Source organism: Crinia signifera, chromosome 9 (genome assembly GCF_055691185.1).
Source record: "Crinia signifera chromosome 9, ASM5569118v1, whole genome shotgun sequence".
Taxonomy (NCBI): Eukaryota; Metazoa; Chordata; class Amphibia; order Anura; family Myobatrachidae; genus Crinia; species Crinia signifera.
Genome location: NC_139225.1, coordinates 17,832,328 through 17,854,005, shown reverse-complemented (window position 1 = coordinate 17,854,005; position 21,678 = coordinate 17,832,328). Strand labels below are relative to the sequence as shown.

At 48.5% G+C, this 21,678-nt stretch overlaps 2 protein-coding genes across 2 annotated transcripts in view; both read right to left on the bottom strand.

Annotated features, from left to right (window-relative positions):
- The window catches only part of LOC146037232 (properdin-like), a 35,544-nt gene that overhangs the window by 6,456 nt on the left and 7,410 nt on the right, over window positions 1-21,678 (bottom strand). Inside the window, exons 2-7 of the mRNA XM_083161242.1 lie at window positions 19,799-19,943; window positions 12,327-12,481; window positions 11,096-11,266; window positions 10,855-10,994; window positions 1,878-1,935; window positions 1,194-1,367 (exon numbers count right to left, since the gene is read on the bottom strand). Of these exons, the coding sequence (XP_083017368.1) occupies window positions 1,194-1,367; window positions 1,878-1,935; window positions 10,855-10,994; window positions 11,096-11,266; window positions 12,327-12,481; window positions 19,799-19,943 (843 nt within the window). The remainder of the gene's footprint in view (window positions 1-1,193; window positions 1,368-1,877; window positions 1,936-10,854; window positions 10,995-11,095; window positions 11,267-12,326; window positions 12,482-19,798; window positions 19,944-21,678) is intronic.
- Window positions 2,684-5,219, bottom strand: LOC146037231 (uncharacterized). Its single transcript, XM_083161241.1, has 2 exons — window positions 4,305-5,219; window positions 2,684-4,220 (listed from the first exon to the last, which is right to left on the bottom strand). The coding sequence occupies exons 1-2, from the start codon at window positions 4,489-4,491 to the stop codon at window positions 3,709-3,711; spliced, it is 699 nt and encodes a 232-aa protein (XP_083017367.1). The 5' UTR covers window positions 4,492-5,219; the 3' UTR covers window positions 2,684-3,708.

Below are 21,678 nucleotides of genomic sequence, written 5' to 3'. Positions count from 1 at the left end.
GTTTTACCGTCGCAGCGGATTGGAGAAGATCTGCTAATGCCGCCCACAGAAGCTGTCTTTTGTTAACGGACGCCATGGGGTGGCAGATCCGCCATTTGCGCCCGGAGACGTTGCATTGGTGGCACCGTATTCATGCCCCTACACAGTCAGTTGGGCTGCACCACAGTGGTACTCGGTGGGGGGGGGGGGCACTCACCCCCCCCCCCAGAGGCGGAACTACCATTGGTGCAGCAGGTGACAACTAAGGGGCCCACTGCTGCTCAAACCTGCAATGAATTACTGTGAACTTTGGTTGGGGTAGAGGAGGGGGCCCTAAATTATATATTTGCACCTGAGCCCACAACCCACAAGTTCCGCCACTGCCCCCCCCCCCCCACTCACTGCTGTAGAGCTAGCTTGACCTTGACAAAAAGTAGACACAAGCAAAAGCTCATTATGTCAATGGTCGACACATGAAAAGGGTGGACGTGAGTTTTCACACATTTTTTTGTAATGTTGGAGGCCTTTTATGCATTACGATCCGTTTGGACTACAATTGGGAATGGTGAAGCCTGCTAAGGGCTACGGAGAAGCATGGCGAGTGTACTCGTTACACTTATTGGGGTTCCATTTCTCGACAGGTGTTGACATAGACACACAAATAAAAATAAACAGTGAAAAACTCATGGGTCAACATTTTCATGTGTCAACCTTTTTCCTGTGGGTTGTTACAGGAACCAAGGGTGAAATCAGACGCAGATCTAATATACCACCTTGCATAGCCGCTGTGGCATTCGCACAGGGTGGGGGGGGGGGGGGGTATAATGGAGGGGGCATTTCCTGGGTGTACCCACTAAAACAGTGGGTGTGTCCAGGAAAACGCTGAGTGGCCCCATGCGAACACAGGTGGGCACTTGCCTTCCGGGGGCAAGGGGCTTATGTGACAAGACGTCAGCGCCCACCCCCTTTTTGGACTTCGCAAATCTAGGTCAGGCGAACATCAAATGATTTTGGCCCTGTACTCTACCCTGGGAATAGATGTATATGCAAAAACAACATTCCCAAAGCGGTTGGGGGGGGGGGCGGACATTCACGTGGGTGGCGTTACATGGCTTGCTCAGAACCACCCCCAAAGTATGAAGCCTGCTGCGTTAGTAGTGTGTGCAGGGTGTACCGCCTTTAGGTGTATGGTGCAATCACAGATAAGCTCTTACTGGGGCAGGGCTCCTTTGTATTGCAGATGATCTGTCTGTTTGGAGATCCGCCACAAGGTCTTCCTCCATATTCGGGGGTGGGGCTATCGCAAGACCTCTTTTCTCTGATCCGTCCCACTCCGCAGGTGACGGAACACTCCGATTCTTTCTGCCAGGGTCCCCATCCTCCGTCCACTGCAGAAACAAAACATCTCGGCTTGTCATGTTGTTTGGCTGGACGCTTGGAGAACTGGATCAGAGGGAGAGGTATCGAGCCTCGGTGAGGGATAAAGTGGAGAATTCACCCAAAGCACCCAATCAGCTTCTGTCATTAAGTCTTTGGGATGGCCTCTGAGGCTTGATACCTCTCCCCCACTCCAGTTAGCAAGCTGGCCAGATACACACAACACATGAGTACCACGCTTTGAGGTTGGCCAATGACCGCACCTTTCTCCGATTCCCACTGATTGCACAAGACCATTAACAGAGCCATCGATGGTTTGCACAGAGCCATGGACACCACTGCTCTAGAGAACATAAGTGGCGGGCTAATGAGGAAAGGGGACCGGTCTTGGATGCTAGTCGTCGATGGCGGAGGACCAACATATCTCCGCCAACATTCATCCATCGTGGCAAACCAACAATGGCAGCTATCGAATGGTCATTGGCCATCCCAAGTTGTCCTTCAAAGGGACGGGGCCTCACCTGGACAGAACGGTACTTCGCTGCAATCCCTGATATCTCGGTCACTTCCCTCACATGGGGCCTTATTCTGGTTGGTGCGGCCGGGCCGTACGCGTACGTCCCGGGGTTTTTCATGATCTGCGCATGTGCAGATTCGCTAATGCGCAGGCGCGACCAGTGAACAACGCTTACGGACGGGGTCTCAACGTGCGAAAAAACCTGTACGCGAGTGTACGGGTATTGGGGGCGGCATAGGGGCGTGTTGAGGGGAGCGGCCGAAATAATGAGGGAAAATGGGCGTAAATATGGGCGTACACGGGGGTGTGCACCAAAAATGAGCGGTGCTACTACCGCACGATCGCCTAAAGCACCGTTCATTTCGGACACCAGACAAGCGCCCGCCAACCGCCAGCTCAGACCACCCCTACAGATACCGCATGCCAGCGTGCGCCTGAGTTTGCTAATTAACGCTGATTACTACTCAAACACATACACCTGAATGTAATAAGCAATGCTGCAGTCTATTAAGTCCAAACCATTATTTCACTGCCTGCAAGCCACACACAGCACGCAAACACATTGGAAGCTTATCTTTCTATACTTCTCCAAATTTAAAGGTTTGTTTAATTTAAGGTAAGAATCTTTTTAAGACCTGCTTATATACGCTAAGGTAGGTATTTGCTAAACAGTTAGACACATTCACTACGTGCTTTCATAGACTTTACACAGTAGCACACTCAATCTACACAAGTCGACATGTGTCAACGTGTTCACTCTAATACTAACATAGGTTTTGTATTTAGGATACAATAACATAAACCACATCTAACACCTACAAAGGATGTTTCAGCAATGTTTTAAGCCCATGACCACTATTTTGCACACAATCTTTGTATAGTACCCAAAATAATGACCTGTACCACTATCTCATCTGCTATGATTTGGATTTGACTACACTCTGGATGTAAGATGCCACCAATCACATTATTGCACTCTCATCTCTCTAACAAAGGATTCCTACATCTGCTTATGACACTAAAATCATATATATTTAAAAAGTTATGCATTTTTGTTCACAAGCTATTTTATCATGTTTGGCCCATTCACACATCTTTTTTTAGGGAGGACACATATGCATTCCTACACAAATGTACCTTTTCACCCTTGTTTGTCTGCCTCACCCACTCCATGAGGAAAGCATTGTTCTGGACCTGCTTTTACCTACTACTGTAGGAGCTACCTCACCTGCACACAAACTGCTTTCTCACCTATTAAGTTGCTCTGCACATGTGCTGACACAAACTAATTAGCAGGGAAAAGTTGGATAGGAACATGGGAATGGCCATGGAGAGGGTTACACATGGGAAACTTCTACCACACTTCAACAAATGTTCAAAAATACCCTGGTCAGTAAGTACACATAAATCTAGTATTTTTTTCACACAAGAAATGACACATACCACAATTTTGATTTAATTTGTAAAATAAATGTATTTGCTGTTCAGCATCACAGCTTATTTCACACTTTAATGTCAGAAATCAAATAAACAAATAAAATAGACACACAAATAATAAAACAGCCAGAACAAGAGGTTGCATATCTCCAAACATGTGTTACCCTGCAAATGCAATGGTGAAAGAAATGGGGACACCAGAATACGTACTGCAACAACCAGGGTGAATACTAAGCAAGATACACACCACCACAAATTTATCCTGCATTTGTAGAGGTCAAAATACGAACTTTCATGCCCATGGCACGCAAATGGATAGATGGCCAACTCAGGAAGCGGATGTCCAGTGCAATTTAAACATTTGGGGTCCAACCACAGAGGAAGTGAACCAGGTCTCATTATTTGGGCCCTTTTTTTCCCCTTTTAGATGGGGTCTTGGGGACAGGGGCCTTTGGCTCAGCTGCCTTGCGGCGTCTTCCCCTAGTCGACACAGGAGGGTCAGCAGAGGTGGAAGGTTGGGGAGCAGCTTGGGGTGGGGCAGCAGATGGGGGATTGTCCCTTAGGGACCTGGCGGTGGACAGCTGCTCCGCAAGAAGTTCATTCTGGCGGCTGAGGTGTTGGCCAATGCTTACTATGCCAGCCGCCAGAGTGTCGTTAATGCGGTTCAAGGCCTCACACTGTAGCCTGTTTGTGGCCTTCCACTCCGCAAGAAATTCCCCCACCTGCTGCTGACGGATGGCAGCTTCCACCCCTTGCTGCTCGATCCTCTCCAGTGTCACCAACAGGCTCTCATCCCATGTCTCCTGTGGCTGGTGCTGGGGGCGACGTCTTGGTGGAGGCTGGACCACTTGCTCCACCTGTGGCTCTGCAGAGGAAGATGCTGCCGGTACATCCTGGGTTTCTGCTTCTTCTAGGATAAGAATTGAAAACAATGTCACCATCACATACGCAATAAAAAATATCTTTCTAAATACAATGCATTACTGTGACTTACCATCAAAAGCAGCAGCAAAGACCTCCGCCGGGAGCTCACTGTCCATATTGGAGATCCCCCTGACCTCCCCCACATCAATCACGTCCAAGGAGTCCTGCTCCAGGGGGGTATACTCCAAATGGTCGGGCATAGGACCTCTCCCGGTGGACATGCTGTGGTTGTACCGGTCAGTCATCTTCCTCTTCATTGCCGTTTAGAAGTCAGTCCACCTACAAGTTTAAAAATACAAATATCACCATGAGATATGTGCACCACTGTGCTACGTGTAGGGTTACCACCTAGTCCCTTAAATTCCGGACACATGTTAATTACACAGGTTCTGTGGCAGTTTAAAATTAGGTGAAGTGGAGTCTTGAAGTCAGCCAGCCACAGAACCTGTGTAATTAATATGTGTCCGGAATTAAAGGGACTATGTGGTACCCCTAGCTACGTGACATTTCCTAGTGTGGGTGATCTTATGTTTTTTTTGCCATATGTGTCCCACACACACATTCATGTCTCAATTAGGAGGCATTTCAGTGTCTCATCTCATTCATTAGGCCACTAAATGCACATACATACATCACTATGCAGAAATGACATCATCCATGGCCAAATTATGCACCTCCACCTGGTGTGAAACTACACATTCCACCATAGCTTGACAATGTGGTTATTATGGAGTAATTTAACTATGGAATGGCATACTGGGATGTGTAGTTTCTCAGCAGCTACATGTGCACAGTTTGGTCATTGTTGTTTCAGTAGCATCATATGGAACATGTTACAACAACTCTTTCAAAAACACACTTTCTCTTGTCCCATCACATACTTCACATGAGCAGAACTGTGCCCATAACCTCACATCACACCAATGGTGCATGTTTCATATATCAATGTGGGTTATTAGACATGGTTGTGTTCACATGTGACATTGAAGTGTAGCACTATCTACAAACACACCTTTCTATTAGTCTCAAAACATACATGTAACATATGTACACACATATGACATCAGGGGGACAAAGACCAGGGCAATTTTTCAGCAGTCTCCAGCAGGAACTGAGGCCCTTATTCTAGTTCACTCTTTCTGCCCAAATATTTCTTTGATGGACAAAACCATGTGCACTGCAGGTGAGGCAGGTGTAAAACCCCACCCAAATCTGATTATCTCTGCACAAGTAACACCTGCCTCACCTGCAGTGCACATGGTTTTGTCCATCTAATAAATATTTGGCCAGAAAGAGTGAACTAGAATAAGGGCCTCAGTTCCTGCTGGAGCCTGCTGAAAAATAGCCCTGACAAACACACTAACCTTTTCTTCACCGCGTCCCAATTTCTGACCACTGGTGCCACCTGGTTCACTTCCTCTGTGATCTTCTCCCAAAGGTTTCTCCTTGGACTGGCACCCGGCTTCCTGGTTGGCAATTCAATCCATTCGCGTGCCCTGGGCACTAGAATTCGCATTTCGGCCTCTACAAATGCAGGGTTTCTCTTTCTGGTGGTGGTATCCTGCTCAGTCCTCACCCTAGATGTTGCAGCTCGTTTTCTGGTGGCCCCAGTTCTCTCACCATGCACCTGCTGGGTCACACCTGTTTGGAGAGATGCAACCTCTTGTTCTGGCTGGTTGCTTGGCCCTTGTGGAGCTGGTGGAGGTTGAACAGGGCCTGTTACTGAGGGGCCCGCTTGGTCTTGGCTCCTCCTTGTCCTCTCCTGCTCCCTCTGCCTCAACCTTTCCAGCAAGGATTCTGCTCTTGCTCTCTGGAGAGCGTCCTCAGCTGCGGAATCGTCTGAACTAGACATGTTTGCAGCAATTGTGGCCTGCATCTGACTGAATATTTATATGTTAATCTCCCGCCATGAACAAGGGGGCGTATATTTTTCTCCGCAATGTATTTGCTCATTTCTGCCGATATTTCCCGCCGATAATTCCCGCTTAAATTACGCAGGTCTCAACGCACCTGATCAATCACCTGTATATGCACATACACAGGTTGTGGAGCATTGTGGGCTACATCGTGAAATGTGTGCACCTGTCATTCCAATGATGAGTGTTGTCAGCTGGTATCTGTTGGAGTTCGTGTATGCTTTGTGAGTCACATTTCAAAACATCACGTTACAATGCTTTCCTTACATATGTAATGTGTATGAAATTGTCATACAGCAACATGTTGCATTGTGGCCCTTTAAGCAGCGTAGTTATAAGTAGATGGTTGCGTGTATTATTTTCCATACTGTAAATACAGTACTCCTCTCCATGGAAATCGGTGTATCGTGCCCCCTTTAAGCAGCGTAGTTATAAGTAAATGGTTGCGTGTATTATTTTCCGCACACTGTATATACAGTTCCTCTCTATACATTAAATGCATGCTGTTGGTTATGGTGTGTGTATATCGGAACAGTCCGCGTAAGTTTCTATTCGCATCCAGTTTGTTAATGTAAGAGGGATTAATAAAGTTAATACCAAACAAACAATTTTTTACACCAATCAGCAAGCACCAAAAGTGATATATGTACCTGCAATTATTAACTGCGCCATTGGCACTATGACTACTACCAGGGCTAGGCCGTTTATGACCCAGGAGCTGTTGGCCCTGGTTGACGTAATGGACCGTCACCTGGGGCCCAGGGGCCCATATGTCAGCAATATGGACAAGCGGCGGGCGTATACTGCTGCCCGCCGCCTAATATACTCGACGACCGGCGTCCGCAGAAGCCTGGGGCAAGTTGAGCGGCGCTGGTCTGACCTGCGCCGGCGGCAGCCAGTTTTGCTCTGCACCCTTCGCCGCCATATTGCCCGATGTAAGTTTTGATTACTAGTATGTCTGCGTTTTTTAGCTAACGTTTTCTGTACTTTTTATAAATATGTTCCTGAGTATGTGGGTGTATATGGGTGTATAGGGGGTGTATAGGGGGTGTATAGGGGGGGGTATATGGGTGTATATAGGGGGGATATGGGGTGTATATGGGGGGGATATGGGGTGTATAGGGGGGGTATATGGGTGTATATGGGGTGTATAGGGGGGGATATGGGGTGTATAGGGGGTATATGGGGGTATATGGGGGGGATATGGGGTGTATAGGGGGGTATATGGGTGTATATAGGGGGGGTATATGGGTGTATATGGGGTGTATATGGGGGGATATGGGGTGTATAGGGGGGGTATATGGGTGTATATAGGGGGGGTATATGGGTGTATATGGGGTGTATAGGGGGGGGGGTATATGGGGTGTATAGGGGGGGTATATGGGTGTATATAGGGGGGGTATATGGGTGTATATGGGGTGTATAGGGGGGGTATATGGGGTGTATAGGGGGGGTTTAAGTATTTGCTCAGTTTTTGGGTGTAGCATATCAATTAGTTTGCATGATAAATGTCTGAAATATAACAGCAATGATAATTTGGAAGGTTATGAGCATGACTAATGTGAATTTTTATTTCCCCCTTCTTTATGAAACCCAATCTTCGATTTCTATGCCATCAACATGAACATTTCAGCACGGGCAAGGGCACGCATGGAAGCCCGGGAGCAGGCAGCCCGGGACCAGGCAGCCCACGAGCAGGCAGCCCTGGAGCAGCCAGACGAGGAGGAGGAAGAGGAGGAGGAGGAAGAAGAGGAGGAGGAAGAAGAGAAGGAGGAAGAAGAGAAGGAGGAAGAGGAGGAGGAAGAAGAGGAGGAGGAAGAGGAGGAGGAAGAAGAGGAGGAGGAAGAGGAGGAGGAGGAAGAGGAGGCCGAGACAATGGCTCAAGCTGGGGCCCACACAATTTCCCCATCCCCTTCCCCCACCCCCACCCCCACCCCCTCCCCAACCCCCTCCCCTACCCCCACCCCCACCCCCACCCCTACCCCCACCCACACCCCTACCCCCACCCACACCCCTACCCCCACCCCCACCCACACCCCTACCCCCACCCCCTCCCCACCCCATTTCCAACCCCCCTACACCTCTCCACCACCCACCCCCAAACCTCTCCAATCCCCACTCACACCCACTACCTCTATCCAAATTCCCATCCCATCCCCCTTGCTCCTGACCCCCCAACCACCGCACAGCCAACCAGCGGGGACCAGGATGGCTCAAGTAGCCGTAAGTAAATAATGTGTCTAATGTTGACCTACACATTTCTACACTTAAACAATCACAACAACCACATATGTGTATCCAACATCAACATTAGTTGCAACATATCACTGCAGGGCGACCATGAGGTGTGTCCTGTCCTTCTCCAGGAACAAGGGTCCCTTTGGTGGTTTTTTTGAGTGTGGCCATGCCTCACCCCTTGAATAATTGACATAACAGTACATCCAATGAGATATCCGACATTAGTGGTGTGGTAGTTATGTGGTTCCAGGTGTTGGGTAACTCCAGTTCTCAGCATGATGTGCAACACAGGGCCGGATTATAATGGAGGCACAAGGGGTCAGTGCCCCTGGGCCCCCCTCTAGCTAGGGGCCCCCTGTTGTTGTCATGTATTTTTAAAAAAAAAAAAATTTAAGTTTTTATTTGTTTTTTTTTAGCTAAAGGTTTTGTGCATGGGTGGGGTAGTGCTGCAGCTTCACCTATCTGCCAATGTGACAATGATTTATGGTGCTGAGCATCGGGAGCCAAGGCACACTGATTGCACAAGTGTGCAGTGCATTTCTGGGAGTTGACTAAGTCCCATGACACTTTGCACCAGAGGACAGAGGCTGAGAAGTTTGTGCTGAGCTCTGATTGGTGGAGCTCATTACATGCTTCTCAGGTCCATGGAGAACAGCAGCAGCAGCTTAGTCATGTGAGGGTTTTTAATCAGAGGCAGCACTAGGACTGTGAGGTCTCCTCCAGAGTAAGGGGCAGAGGGACAAACACAGGCTTTTCATGTGGTGTGTGTGTGTGTGTGTATATATATATATATATATATATATATATATATCCCCTGCAGTTAACCATTGACCAAGTTTATTCTGCCTTTACTCTGTGTTTTGACAGTATAATATTCTCCCATGCAGTGTGCGGCCAGTAATGACAAGTGCAAGGGGGCCCCCCGGTCTAAAGTACCCCGGGCCCCCCGAAGGCTTAATCTGGCACTGGTGCAACATAAATGTAGAGATTGTTTTGGTAATAGTGTGTGAGGCCATGCGGATGCATGCTTTACAAACATAGCTGTAGGCCTATAATTTGTACAGCAATGTCCGAAATTTAAAATAGTAAGGAGTGCTTAAGCCACAACAATGTCATAACCCTTAAATAGCACAGCCTAATTGTGAGGTTAGAGGACAGTCCCCCAAAACCAAAGTACCAATTGGGATACAGCATACATTCATCCATGAAGGAGTAATTGAATTAATGTTATTTACTATGTACAGTATGTGTGTGTTAACATATTATTTTTTAGTACTGTGTTTACAGCAGACCCATCTTCAATGTAGTTTAAAAATGTATGTGGCCTTCACACATAACTCTGAACTTTTTATTATGTACAAATACAACAAACATTTGTGTATGTTATATATTAATTTTTTTTTTTTTATCCCTTCACTACAGACACTGAACAGCAGCAGGAGGAGGTGGCAGCCCTAATGCGGGAGATCGTCCTCACCCTCCTGTACCTCCAGATCCTGTTTGGCCTTCTGGAGGCCCGCATTTAATTTTTTTTTATCCCCCCCCCCCCTTATTATTTTTGTTATAAATAAAAGTTTATGTACAGTTCGAAATTGCCTGTGTTTTTAATCAGAAATATGTTAGAGGGCTTGTAAGGGTAAGTACATACAGATGTGTACTGTAAGTTATACTTGTAATTTGAGGTGAGGGGTAATGATTGATGTGTAAATGTGTGTGTTTTTGAGTAAAATAACACATAGTGAAAATGCATGAATGTTTAATGTTGTTAGATTAAAACATCACACATAACATCAGGGTAGGTATACATGTTACACATTGTGGACAAAGTAATTATGGACATAATTTAGTACATATACTGAAACACCAACATAACTTGATTTAAAAGTAACAGCAATATGGGGACACATAGATAGTGATTAAAATGCCACATTAGAACATAACAAATATACATGTAATGAGGGTTCAAATGTTGTTTTATTAGGTCTTTATTAAGGTAGACAATTGAGTTAATAGAAAACAATAATAGATTAACAAATAGATTAATTAATCAATTGTCAGAATTGTAGTTGAAAGGCAAGATTTGCAGGTCCATATATGTGAAGGGTATGGCAGCGTACACGGACGTACGCTCACTCTCACGAGCGGTGACATAAGCTGTGTTTTCCATTGAAAACAATAGGGACCCGTCCGTGCAAGCTGGCGTACGCTCAGATCTCCGCAAGAAGTCAGTGGGAAGACGGACGAAAGACGTCCGTAAACGGCGCCGTACGCGGAGTGCAAGGGCTGGGCCGTCCGCGTACGTTGCCGTACGCTCATTTGTACACCACTCCCCTTCTACGTTATTTCTGCCCGTACGTAAGCGGCTGATTTGCGGGTGGACTTAACCCCAACGGCCGCGTACGGCTAGCGTACGTTAATAGTGAACGTACGCACGTTTGGCCGCTCCGATCAGAATAACCTCCATGGTCTCCCCGGCGGGTTAGTGGAAGGCGGTGGGTTGTTGCACAGTCGAAGACGGGACTGAACCGGAAGGATCCCGGAACCTTTTACGGTGCAACTGGAGGAACATTTGCCCCAAGCCTCCCAGTTGCCCCAGGAACCATGAGCTGTAAGGAATAGGTAGAAAAGTCAATGGATCGGAATACAGGTATTTAGCAAAAATCCTTATAAATTTATGCGCTGAGTGCCAAACATGCGCATAAATTACTAGGGCAGACCACTCTAGTATTGCACGGTTCTGTCATTTGCTCGTCACCAGCGCATCGGCCTCCGCAGAGCGGTGGAGGATTGTTGCACTTTCTGGTCCGAAGAGTTTGTCCGATCTCACAAGTGACGGAACAAGGAGACCATTGGGACCATTCTGACCAGCCGCCTTTGCCTATTGGGAAATAATAAAGATAACAATAGGTGAACGGGAATCGGTATAGATACATGAATGGAGTCACCTGCCTTCCGGTAGCTCTGCTAGGGTTCAAGTACTACCTACAAATGGCTAACGTCTGCAGATAAGGTGACACAATGTACCTTGGAGTGTTAGGGGCAGAGCCAATTCCAAACAGTGCCGTAACTAGGGCTTTGCGGAGCGTGCCAGTGTACATGGCGTCGCAGCGTAGTGGGAGCTGTTTGCGGCACTTGTTAATTATCTGTTTTAATTACTTTCACTTATAGTTGTACTTGTACTTTCACTTGTAGCTTTCCTCCTCTTTTAACTTCTATGACAGAATTCAGGAATCCCTACACTGTGATCCACTCAAGTGGCGTTCCAATACCAATGTGCATGTAACAGTGAGTACGGCTGTAACTGCTGTTTATCAATAAACCGACCACACAAACATAGAATTTACATCTCTGAATTAAGCCCATAGTTGGGTACCCCTGAGGGCGTAATACACAGCACTCAGAGTTCCAGCTAGGCTGTTGAAGGGCATGAAGGGATTTGTTTACCTGGATCAGCTAGAAGGAACATGTCAACATTTTGTGGTCGACCAAGACATTGCCAATCTCATATACCACACACCTGTAAAATACTGACTGTGCCATCCAAGGTTGGTTTTTGAGGGCTCTGAAACACCTAACTTGTAGGGGGACCCCTACCTATAAAATTGGCAACATGATATGCTGGCAGTGTTATCACAATGTATAATGTGTAAATAATCCCAGCACCTCAAATATGTTAGAGACAGTAGTGTCCCCCGTTCATTTTATGCCACACAGAAACCCCAGTGGATATTATGTCACAGTGCCCCCTACCTGGTAATCTGGGAATAATCACAAAGCAAAAATCAGAGCTGATGGAAAACAGTTGTTGCTCATAGCAGCCAATCAAGTTTCAGTACAGTTTAGAAAATGAAAGTAGATTTCCCATTGGTTGCTATGGTCCACACCCCTTTACCTGAAATCGTTCTCAACGGGCGGATTCAGTTATCCCTATTACTCACTCGGGCAGCAGTCTTGTAGAGAGCAGGATCGAACTTCCACGTCTTTTCCATCACAGTCCCCTTTCCCTATGCAGACTCTCCTCCGGTCTTGGATCCCTTCCATACAAGAGACTGAACAAGGTGACCACACACTCCACTCGCTCCACTTGGCAGTCCTGCAAGAGGAAGAGCAATACTGAGCATGGCGCAATAACCAGAGCGACAGAAGGAAGTCCCATGCCACCCAAGTTCTGAGAGGGGGCGGGGAGGGGGGGGGGGGTAGTTTTTTCAGTAAAAAGAGGAAAGACATAAGGTTTACGAGTACAAGATACAGGGGGAGATGTATCAAGACTTTTTGATTTTCTTCAAACACAGCTTGTAAAATAGTTATATTTTGATTGGTTGGGGCATCTCTCAACGAGACTGGATACACCACCCCTAGAGGGGAAGGGGAAGTAAAGACGAAAGATAGAGGGGGAGGAGTGAGATTGGCAAGAGAACACTGGAAGAGAGAGGTGTGTGACAGTGCCCCTGTATGGTGTGGTGCAAGATGGCGTACCTTAAATCTGGAGCTGGTGACGGCGGCGGCTTCTGCTGGAGAACCTGTGGCAGGGCACAACCCAAGGGACCCACAAAAGACAACGCTACTTCGGTTAGCAGCGACAAATATTTATTAAAGAAAAACAACTGGACTAGTCGCTGTGATATACTCGTACACATATGCAAACATCAATAAGAAAGATAAAAAAAACACAAAGACAATGACATCAAAGAGAGCAATATTAAAGACAATAATATGACATCACTAGAATACTATACTGCACATATAACACTATACTGCACATATAACACTATACTGCACCCTGTATATACTGAACTGTAGTCCCTGGTGCAAGGAAAACAGTCAATGAAGAAACGGTCCCACGAAGGAAGATCCTCACAAGTACAAGGGTAGGCCCTACCTTAGTGTGCACACTACTATATAAAGGCCAGAAAATATTAATGGTCCCCTATAACGGGGTACAGGCGAGTCCCCGTTACCTAGGGCAACTCCCTGCTAGACATACAACACAGGCTGTAGATATAGGCTTGGCGGTGGTGGCAAATCTGGCATGCAGCCAGAGGGGCGTTGCAGGTGTCTCTGGGCTGCTAATGTCGCAGGGTGATCAGCACCCCAATAACAGTTGTCCCCTATGCAGTGGAGAGCCACTTCAATAGCTGGGTAAAGTGGGCCAATGTGGGGTGCAGGCCAGCCTGGGGGTAGGGGTGCTCCTATACCTTAACTCTCAGCTGCAGATGCCAGCTCCTGCTGGTCATGACTCTTCCGGGTCTCTCACTCCTCTCTGGGTCTCTCACTCCTCTCTGGGTCTCTCACTCCTCTCTGGGTCTCTCTCTGCTGGCCAGTCACGCTGCCTGGGACCTCTCAGCAGCACGTGATCTCCTCTTCAGTGCAGGACAGGGGAACAGCTTTTCTGTTCACTGCACACACGCTGCTGGACTTTCTCCTTCTCCTCTCTCTGCCTGAGTCTCACCCTGCTCCCATCATGTCTTCTCACTCTCTGCACACTTCCTCCCTCTCACCTTGCTGCTGGGATCACCTCTGACCTCTCAGCTTCCTGTCACAAGTGCAGGGGAGCAGGGACACTAGCTGAGTCTGTTAACCCCTCACAGCCCTGCTGTTTCTATAAAAATGCAGTTCTTTCTCTGAGCAGCATTAGCTGCAATTGACCTTCTTTGAGGGCACAGGGACACCTCTGGGGTGGACTGCCACACACCTCCCTGCTGGAAATGTGCCTGTCCGCAGGCAACTTACCCGGACCAATAAGTTCTTGACAAAAGTCCTGTCAATAAACATTCTGCAGCAACAAAACAATGCAAACAGTTATACATTACATAACCACAAGTATTACATACCTTCCTATAACCTGACTATCCAATGTGGGCTCCCTGGGTCAACCATCCCTCCGCCACAGGACTCCATCCCTCTGCGGTCCAGCTTCTCCCATGCTGTCAACGGATGGCGCCCACTCTCACGACTTGCACCCAGCTTTAGGCACGTCTCGCCTCTCGATCTTGCCTCTTCGACCTCTGTATTGCTTGCTGGATTCTGAAGGCAAATTCTTCTCCAGAGATGGTCGCGTATTCACCGCTTGTTACCGGCTTCCCACCGATGGAACAGATCTCGGCCTTGTCTTCTCTTTCTTGTGCCTCTACCTTGGCCTTGGATCTATGCAGTGGCACCACTGGTTCTGCTGCTGGTGGCTCTACCATTGGAATCACAGCCATCTGAACCACGATCTCGGGGCTTCTCTGCTGGTCTACCATTCTTGGCCCTAGGTTCGACACCCGATAATCGGCATCATCCATTCTGGGGACGTGCTCTCTTGTTGGCTCTGCAAGTTGAGGCCTAGTCGCTGCTTGCTGCTTCTGGTGGACTGCCTCACTCCACATGACCAGTTTCACGCTTGCCCTCGTGATCTCAGGTTCTGGTGGGCGGGGCATCTGTCCTGGTCGAGGAGGGTTGGTGTTGACCCTTTCGTTCTCCTGCTTGACCACTCTCGGTTCAACTCTGCTTCCGCTATATTGGTGGTAGGGTGGAGGCTCTTTACGGTGCGGGTAGTGGCACTGTTGTTCCGGGGCATGTCTATTGCGTAGCACCGGCGTTCCATTCGGCCCAGTCACTTTTGCGGCCTTGGTGCCTTTCTTCCCGCTTGTTAATTCAAATTCGACGGTTTCACCATCGCTCAGGCTCCGGAAGCAATTCTGGGGGTCTTCGTTCTGTATGGCAGTGTAATGGTCATAGACGCTACGCCCGTTGTCTGCACGTCTAATGTATCCATATCCGCGTGGCACATCAAACCACAGGACACGACCTGTGATCCTTCTTGGGCCGGTTCGCGGCCTATTGGTCATCTGAGTTACACCGGATGCTCTTGACGCGTTCTGGAACACTGCCGGTGGACTACTTTTCCCGTGCCTTCTCACAGTGTGTAGTCGTTCTGACCTCCATTGGGGATTCTGTTGCCGTCTATGCCTTCTGCCACCTTCACGTTGCTGTCTTTCCTTTTCATCCTCCACCCATTCCTGACGCATCTCACGGATCGTCCTGGTCATTTCGGTCATCGCTCCGATGATGGCCCCAATCGAGTTCTGATTGGCTTGGGCTGGTGGAATGGCGGTTCTTCGCATCTCCTGCGGTTCTGTGTACTGCGATCGCCACATCTTGCCGTTCAAAGGGGTCTTGTGCAATCCTGTTCGTGACGCCAAGTGTGACAGTGCCCCTGTACGGTGTGGTGCAAGATGGCGTACCTTAAATCTGGAGCTGGTGACAGCGGCGGCTTCTGCTGGAGAACCTGTGGCAGGCAACGGCACAACCCAAGGGACCCACAAAAGACAACGCTACTTCGGTTAGCAGCGACAAATATTTATTAAAGAAAAACAACTGGACTAGTCGCTGTGATATACTCGTACACATATGCAAACATCAATAAGAAAGATAAAAAAAACACAAAGACAATGACATCAAAGAGAGCAATATTAAAGACAATAATATGACATCACTAGAATACTATATTGCACAAATAACACTATACTGCACCCTGTATATACTGAACTGTAGTCCCTGGTGCAAGGAAAACAGTCAATGAAGAAACGGTCCCACGAAGGGTAAAATGTGCCTTTTTGCAGATGACACAAAGGTATGCAACAGGGTAGACATACCAGGAGGGGTAAAACAAATGATTGATGATCTAGGTAGATTAGAGGAATGGTCAAGAGCATGGCAACTACAGTTTAATGCCAAAAAATGCAAAATCCTGCACTTGGGCTGCAAAAATCCAAAAGAGTAAATATAGTATAAATGGCACTATAATGGAAACTACTGAGGAAGAGAGGGATCTAGGTGTCACTATTTCAGGGGACTTAAAGGCAGGTAGGCAATGTAACAAAGCAATGAAGAAGGCAAGTCAGATGCTTGGTTGCATAGGGAGAGGTATCAGCAGTAGAAAGAAAGAAGTAATAATGCCACTGTATAGGTCATTGGTACGACCTCATCTAGAGTATTGTGTTCAGTTCTGGAGGCCATATCTCCAGAAGGATATAAATACATTAGAGACTGTACAAAGAAGGGCAACTAAAATGGTGCATGGCCTACATCACAAAACATACCAGGAAAGACTAAAAGATCTTAATATGTATACCTTAGAGCAGAGAAGGGAAAGGGGGGACATGATAGAAACTTTCAAATATATCAAGGGTTTTAACAAGGTACAGGTGGGAGACATTCTTCACAGGAAGAGGAGCACCAGAACACAAGGACATGCACTGACACTAGGGGGAGGAAGGTACAGGTGGGAGACATTCTTCACAGGAAGAGGAGCAGCAGAACACGAGGACATGCACTGACACTAGGGGGAGAGAGGTACAGGTGGGAGACATTCTTCACAGGAAGAGGAGCAGCAGAACACGAGGACATGCACTGAAACTAGAGGGAGGAAGATTCAGGGGAAATTTGAGGAAGAATTACTTTACAGAAAAAGTAGTAGATAAGTGGAATAGCCTCCCATCAGAGGTGGTAGAGGCAAATACAGTAGTACAATTTAAACATGCTTGGGATAGGCATATTGATATCCTTACAAAAAAATAAGGATCAAATATGGTTTGAGGTAACATGTTTAAAAAAGGGGCAGACTAGATGGGCAAAGTGGTTCTTATCTGCCGTCAAATTCTATGTTTCTATGAAGGAAGATCCTCACAAGTACAAGGGTAGGCCCTACCTTAGTGTGCACACTACTATATAAAGGCCAGAAAATATTAATGGTCCCCTATAACGGGGTACAGGCGAGTCCCCATTACCTAGGGCAACTCCCTGCTAGACATACAACACAGGCTGTAGATATAGGCTTGGCGGTGGTGGTAAATCTGGCATGCAGCCAGAGGGGCGTTGCAGGTGTCTCTGGGCTGCTAATGTCGCAGGGTGATCAGCACCCCAATAACAGTTGTCCCCTATGCAGTGGAGAGCCACTTCAATAGCTGGGTAAAGTGGGCCAATGTGGGGTGCAGGCCAGCCTGGGGGTAGGGGTGCTCCTATACCTTAACTTTCAGCTGCAGATGCCAGCTCCTGCTGGTCATGACTCTTCAGGGTCTCTCACTCCTCTCTGGGTCTCTCACTCCTCTCTGGGTCTCTCACTCCTCTCTGGGTCTCTCTCTGCTGGCCAGTCACGCTGCCTGGGACCTCTCAGCAGCACGTGATCTCCTCTTCAGTGCAGGACAGGGGAACAGCTTCTCTGTTCACTGCACACACGCTGCTGGACTTTCTCCTTCTCCTCTCTCTGCCTGAGTCTCACCCTGCTCCCATCATGTCTTCTCACTCTCTGCACACTTCCTCCCTCTCACCTTGCTGCTGGGATCACCTCTGACCTCTCAGCTTCCTGTCACAAGTGCAGGGGAGCAGGGACACTAGCTGAGTCTGTTAACCCCTCACAGCCCTGCTGTTTCTATAAAAATGCAGTTCTTTCTCTGAGCAGCATTAGCTGCAATTGACCTTCTTTGAGGGCACAGGGACACCTCTGGGGTGGACTGCCACAGGTGGTGTAAGAGGGGGGAGAGAGACAAGGAGAATAAAGGGTGTAAGAGTGGGAGGAGAACAGAGATGCCAGAGAATGGGGAGAGACAACCAGGCAATGGCGTGATAGTGATAGTAATGCATAAACCACATCATTAGCTAACTCTGTTGGTTCCGGGAAAGATTACACAAGAAAATTCCTAAATAAACAGGACAGTTTAGCGATCACATGTCATGCCTGGGGGCAAAGGGCATTCTTAAATCAAGAACCGGTCATACAACTAGACCAGGGGTGTCCAAACTTTTTGCAAAGAGGGCCAGATATGGTGACGTGAAAATGTGTGTGGGCCGACCATTCAGCCTGACATTCTTTGAAACATTAATCACATCAGAATGGTCCCCCACTCTTCTCCCATTCACTGTATGTCCCCCAGCATGCCCCCACTCACTTTATGTCCCCCACTCTGCCCCCATTCACTGTATGTCCCCCAGCATGCCCCATTTACTGTATGCCCCCACTCTGCCCCATTCACTATACGTCCCCCAGCATGCCCCCACTCACTGTATGTCCCCCAGTGTGCCCCTTCACTGTATATTCCCCGCCTGACCCCCCTTCTCTGTATTTCCCCCAGCCTGCCCCCATTCACTTTATGTCCCCCACTCTGCCCCCATTCACTGTATGTCCCCCACTCTGCCCCCATTCACTGTATGCCCCCACTCTGCCCCATTCACTGTATGTCCCCACTCTGCCCCATTCACTATATGCCCCCCCTCTGCCCCATTCACTGTATGTCCCCCAGGCTGCCCCCATTCACTGTATGTCCCCCAGCTTGCCCCCATTCAATGTATGTCCCCCAGCGTGCCCCTCCTTCACTGTATGTCCCCCATCATGCCTCACCTTCACTGTATGTCCCCCAGCCTGCCCCTATTCACTGTATGTCCCCCAGCCTGCTTCCATTCACTGTATGTCCCCTACTCTGCCCATTTCACTGTATATTCCCAGAAACTGCCCCTCCTTCGCTGTATGTACCCCATTCACTGTATGTCCCCCAGCCTGCCCACCCTTCTCTGAATGTACCACATACTGCCTCCCTTCACTGTATATTCCCCTGCAGGAGACAGATGCTTGGGCTCCCGCCGCTGCCCTTCTCCGCTCCGCATATTACGGGAGCAAGCTTCCCCTTTGCTGCTCCCCTCTCCCCGCACACTGCTGTCACTGTGATTGCGGTGGAGGGTGATATATAATTGCAGCAGAAGTTGGACACATACTCATCTGAAAGACGGCAAACACGTCTCACAGTGGCAGCCGAAACCCCCTCACCAATGCAGACAGCAAGCCAGCAAGGTAAATGCGCGCTCGCCGGGGTTCCACCTGTAGAGTACTGTGCGTCCCACGTCAGCCAACAGCCGCCCGCTTCTGTCTAGAGGCTGCGGGCCACTTAAGTGACATCACGGGCCGCAATTGGCCCCCGGGCCAGACTTTGGACATGCCTGAACTACACCATACTTGCCTACCTGACCCTCTCCATGAGGGAGAAAATGCTCTGTTCCTGGACTTCCCTGGTAATGTGTGATTGCCATCACCTGTGGGGAGCTAGGTAAAGGTGTTTCACCACAGGTGCTGGCAATCCTACATTACCAGGGAAGTCCAGGAACAGAGCATTTTCTCCCTCATGGAGAGGGTCAGGTAGGCAAGTATGAACTAGACGGAGCTATAGGGAGACCGGAACACACCAAAATACACGTTACATCTGATTTTATAGGCAAGTTTTCGGCATGAGCTGAGAATCCGTCCCCACAGATTTTTATTTCGCTGTGTGGTCTTTTCAGGAACTTTAATCCTGATGCAAATACACGAACATCGTCCGGGGTGCAATCAAAAAGCAGTGATAAATGAAGCTATAATAAACCGTTGCTAATGGTTACTTACCGGCAGGCCTGGCACTCAGACTGGCCATTCAGCTTATAGCCATATTTAATATTTAGGCAGCAATCTGTGTCCGACACGCCATCTCCTAGGTAATCCCCACACTGTCCGGTCTCCTCGTCAACTTCAGCGAAACACAGGACATCCTCTATTGGACAGAAAGAATAGGACCTCATTCACAGTCGCTCGATGCTGCAGTAGCTTTAGCACCCTTCCATAGGCGCTTTACACTAGAGCTAGTGTAGGCAGTGTCTAGGTTAACAGTCAATAGGTCAATCACTATTGGTCGACAGGAAATAGGTCAGCATGCAATAGGGCGACGTTGGCAAAAGGTCGACACAGGGAAAAAGTTGACATTTTTTTTTATGTTTTTTTATGAGGTGTGCTCAACTAAGGTTGTATGTACAGAATATTGACATATGTCAACATAGACACACAAAACCATGACAACTAGTGTTGATCTTTTCCCATGTTGACTTAGTGCATGTTGACCTATTTTTCATGTGTCAACCTCTTGCCTGTCGACCAATAGTGGTTGATCTATGAACTGTTAACCTAGACTCTGTCGACCTAATAATCCACACCCTATTAGCTCTACCCCTGGTGTGCAAGCGTGTGTCTGAGCGTGCAAAGAGTGAGATGCGAGTGGTATAATAGATCAACAATGCATCGGTCGACAGTCAACATGTCGACTCCAAATGCTCAACTTGCATTAGGTTGACAGGTACAAAATGTCGACGGGTGAAAGGTCAACAGTGGTTTAGGTTGACAGGTAAAAAAAAAGGTCTCCATGGTCAACATCACAATAGTCGACGCAGACTTCCTAGGCCCTGCGAGTAGGTTCAGCTTACGCAGGCTGGAATCACTGAATTGCGACCGATGACCATCGACTTTAAGGGTAGACCAAGGGCAACGCACACTGCAATTACGATGATGGCGCCATGATGATCGCAGCCGAAGGCAGATACACGCCAAAAATACGGCTGTGGCGTGCCTGCAATTCTGCCGCCACCTCCCATTTGCTCCCCCCATATAGCCCCTTCCTGCCAATCACTCTGCAATGCTACCCCTAACTGGCATCACAAGGGTCCATGGGTTGCGTGCAGCCTGCGGAAAATTACCGCTCCATTGCAAAAGCATTGACATTGCATACAAAGCATACTTGTGAAAACTAGTTTCAGGGAGATTATAGTTGGTAGTAGAATTTTGGGTACTTGTTTCCTAGCACGGCCACACCGATTTACATCGGGGTGGTCGTGTCGGAAAAATCGGGTCGATCGCATCGCATGCGATTTGGTCGCATGCGATGCGATCGACGCGACCGACCGATTTTGGACCCGATTTTTTTTTTTTAATGAAATGTAAATCGGGTCCCTGGGACCCGATTTTACATTGAATTCAATGTAAAATATTCCCAACCCCCCCAAATGTCCCGGCGTACACCCCACCCCACGATAGACGCCAACCCGAAGCGTGGCGAGCGCAGCGAGCCCGCGAGGGGCGGCGGTGCGCGTCCTCCGACCTTTTCATTCCCCTACTATCCACGTCGGCGTGGAGTTGAGAATAGAATAGTGTGGCGAGCGCAGCGAGCCACCGAGCCCGAAGCGTGGCGAGCGCAGCGAGCCCCGCGAGGGGACGCGTATAACTTCACAGGTATACGCGTCCCCTCGCGGGGCTCGCTGCGCTCGCCACGCTTGGGGCTCGGTGGCTCGCTGCGCTCGCCACACTATTCTATTCTCACTCCACGCCGACGTGGATAGTAGGGGAATGAAAAGGTCGGAGGACGCGCACCGCCGCCCCTCGCGGGCTCGCTGCGCTCGCCACGCTTCGGGTTGGCGTCTATCGTGGGGTGACGACGGGGACATCTATAATGTGAAATGGGT

Coding starts and splice junctions, on each gene's coding strand:
- LOC146037231 (XM_083161241.1), bottom strand. CDS start 4,491: ATGAAGAGGAAGATGACTGACCGGTACAACCACAGCATGTCCACCGGG. Junction 4,221..4,304: donor CTTTGCTGCTGCTTTTGATG/GTAAGTCACAGT, acceptor TTCTTATCCTAG/AAGAAGCAGAAACCCAGGAT.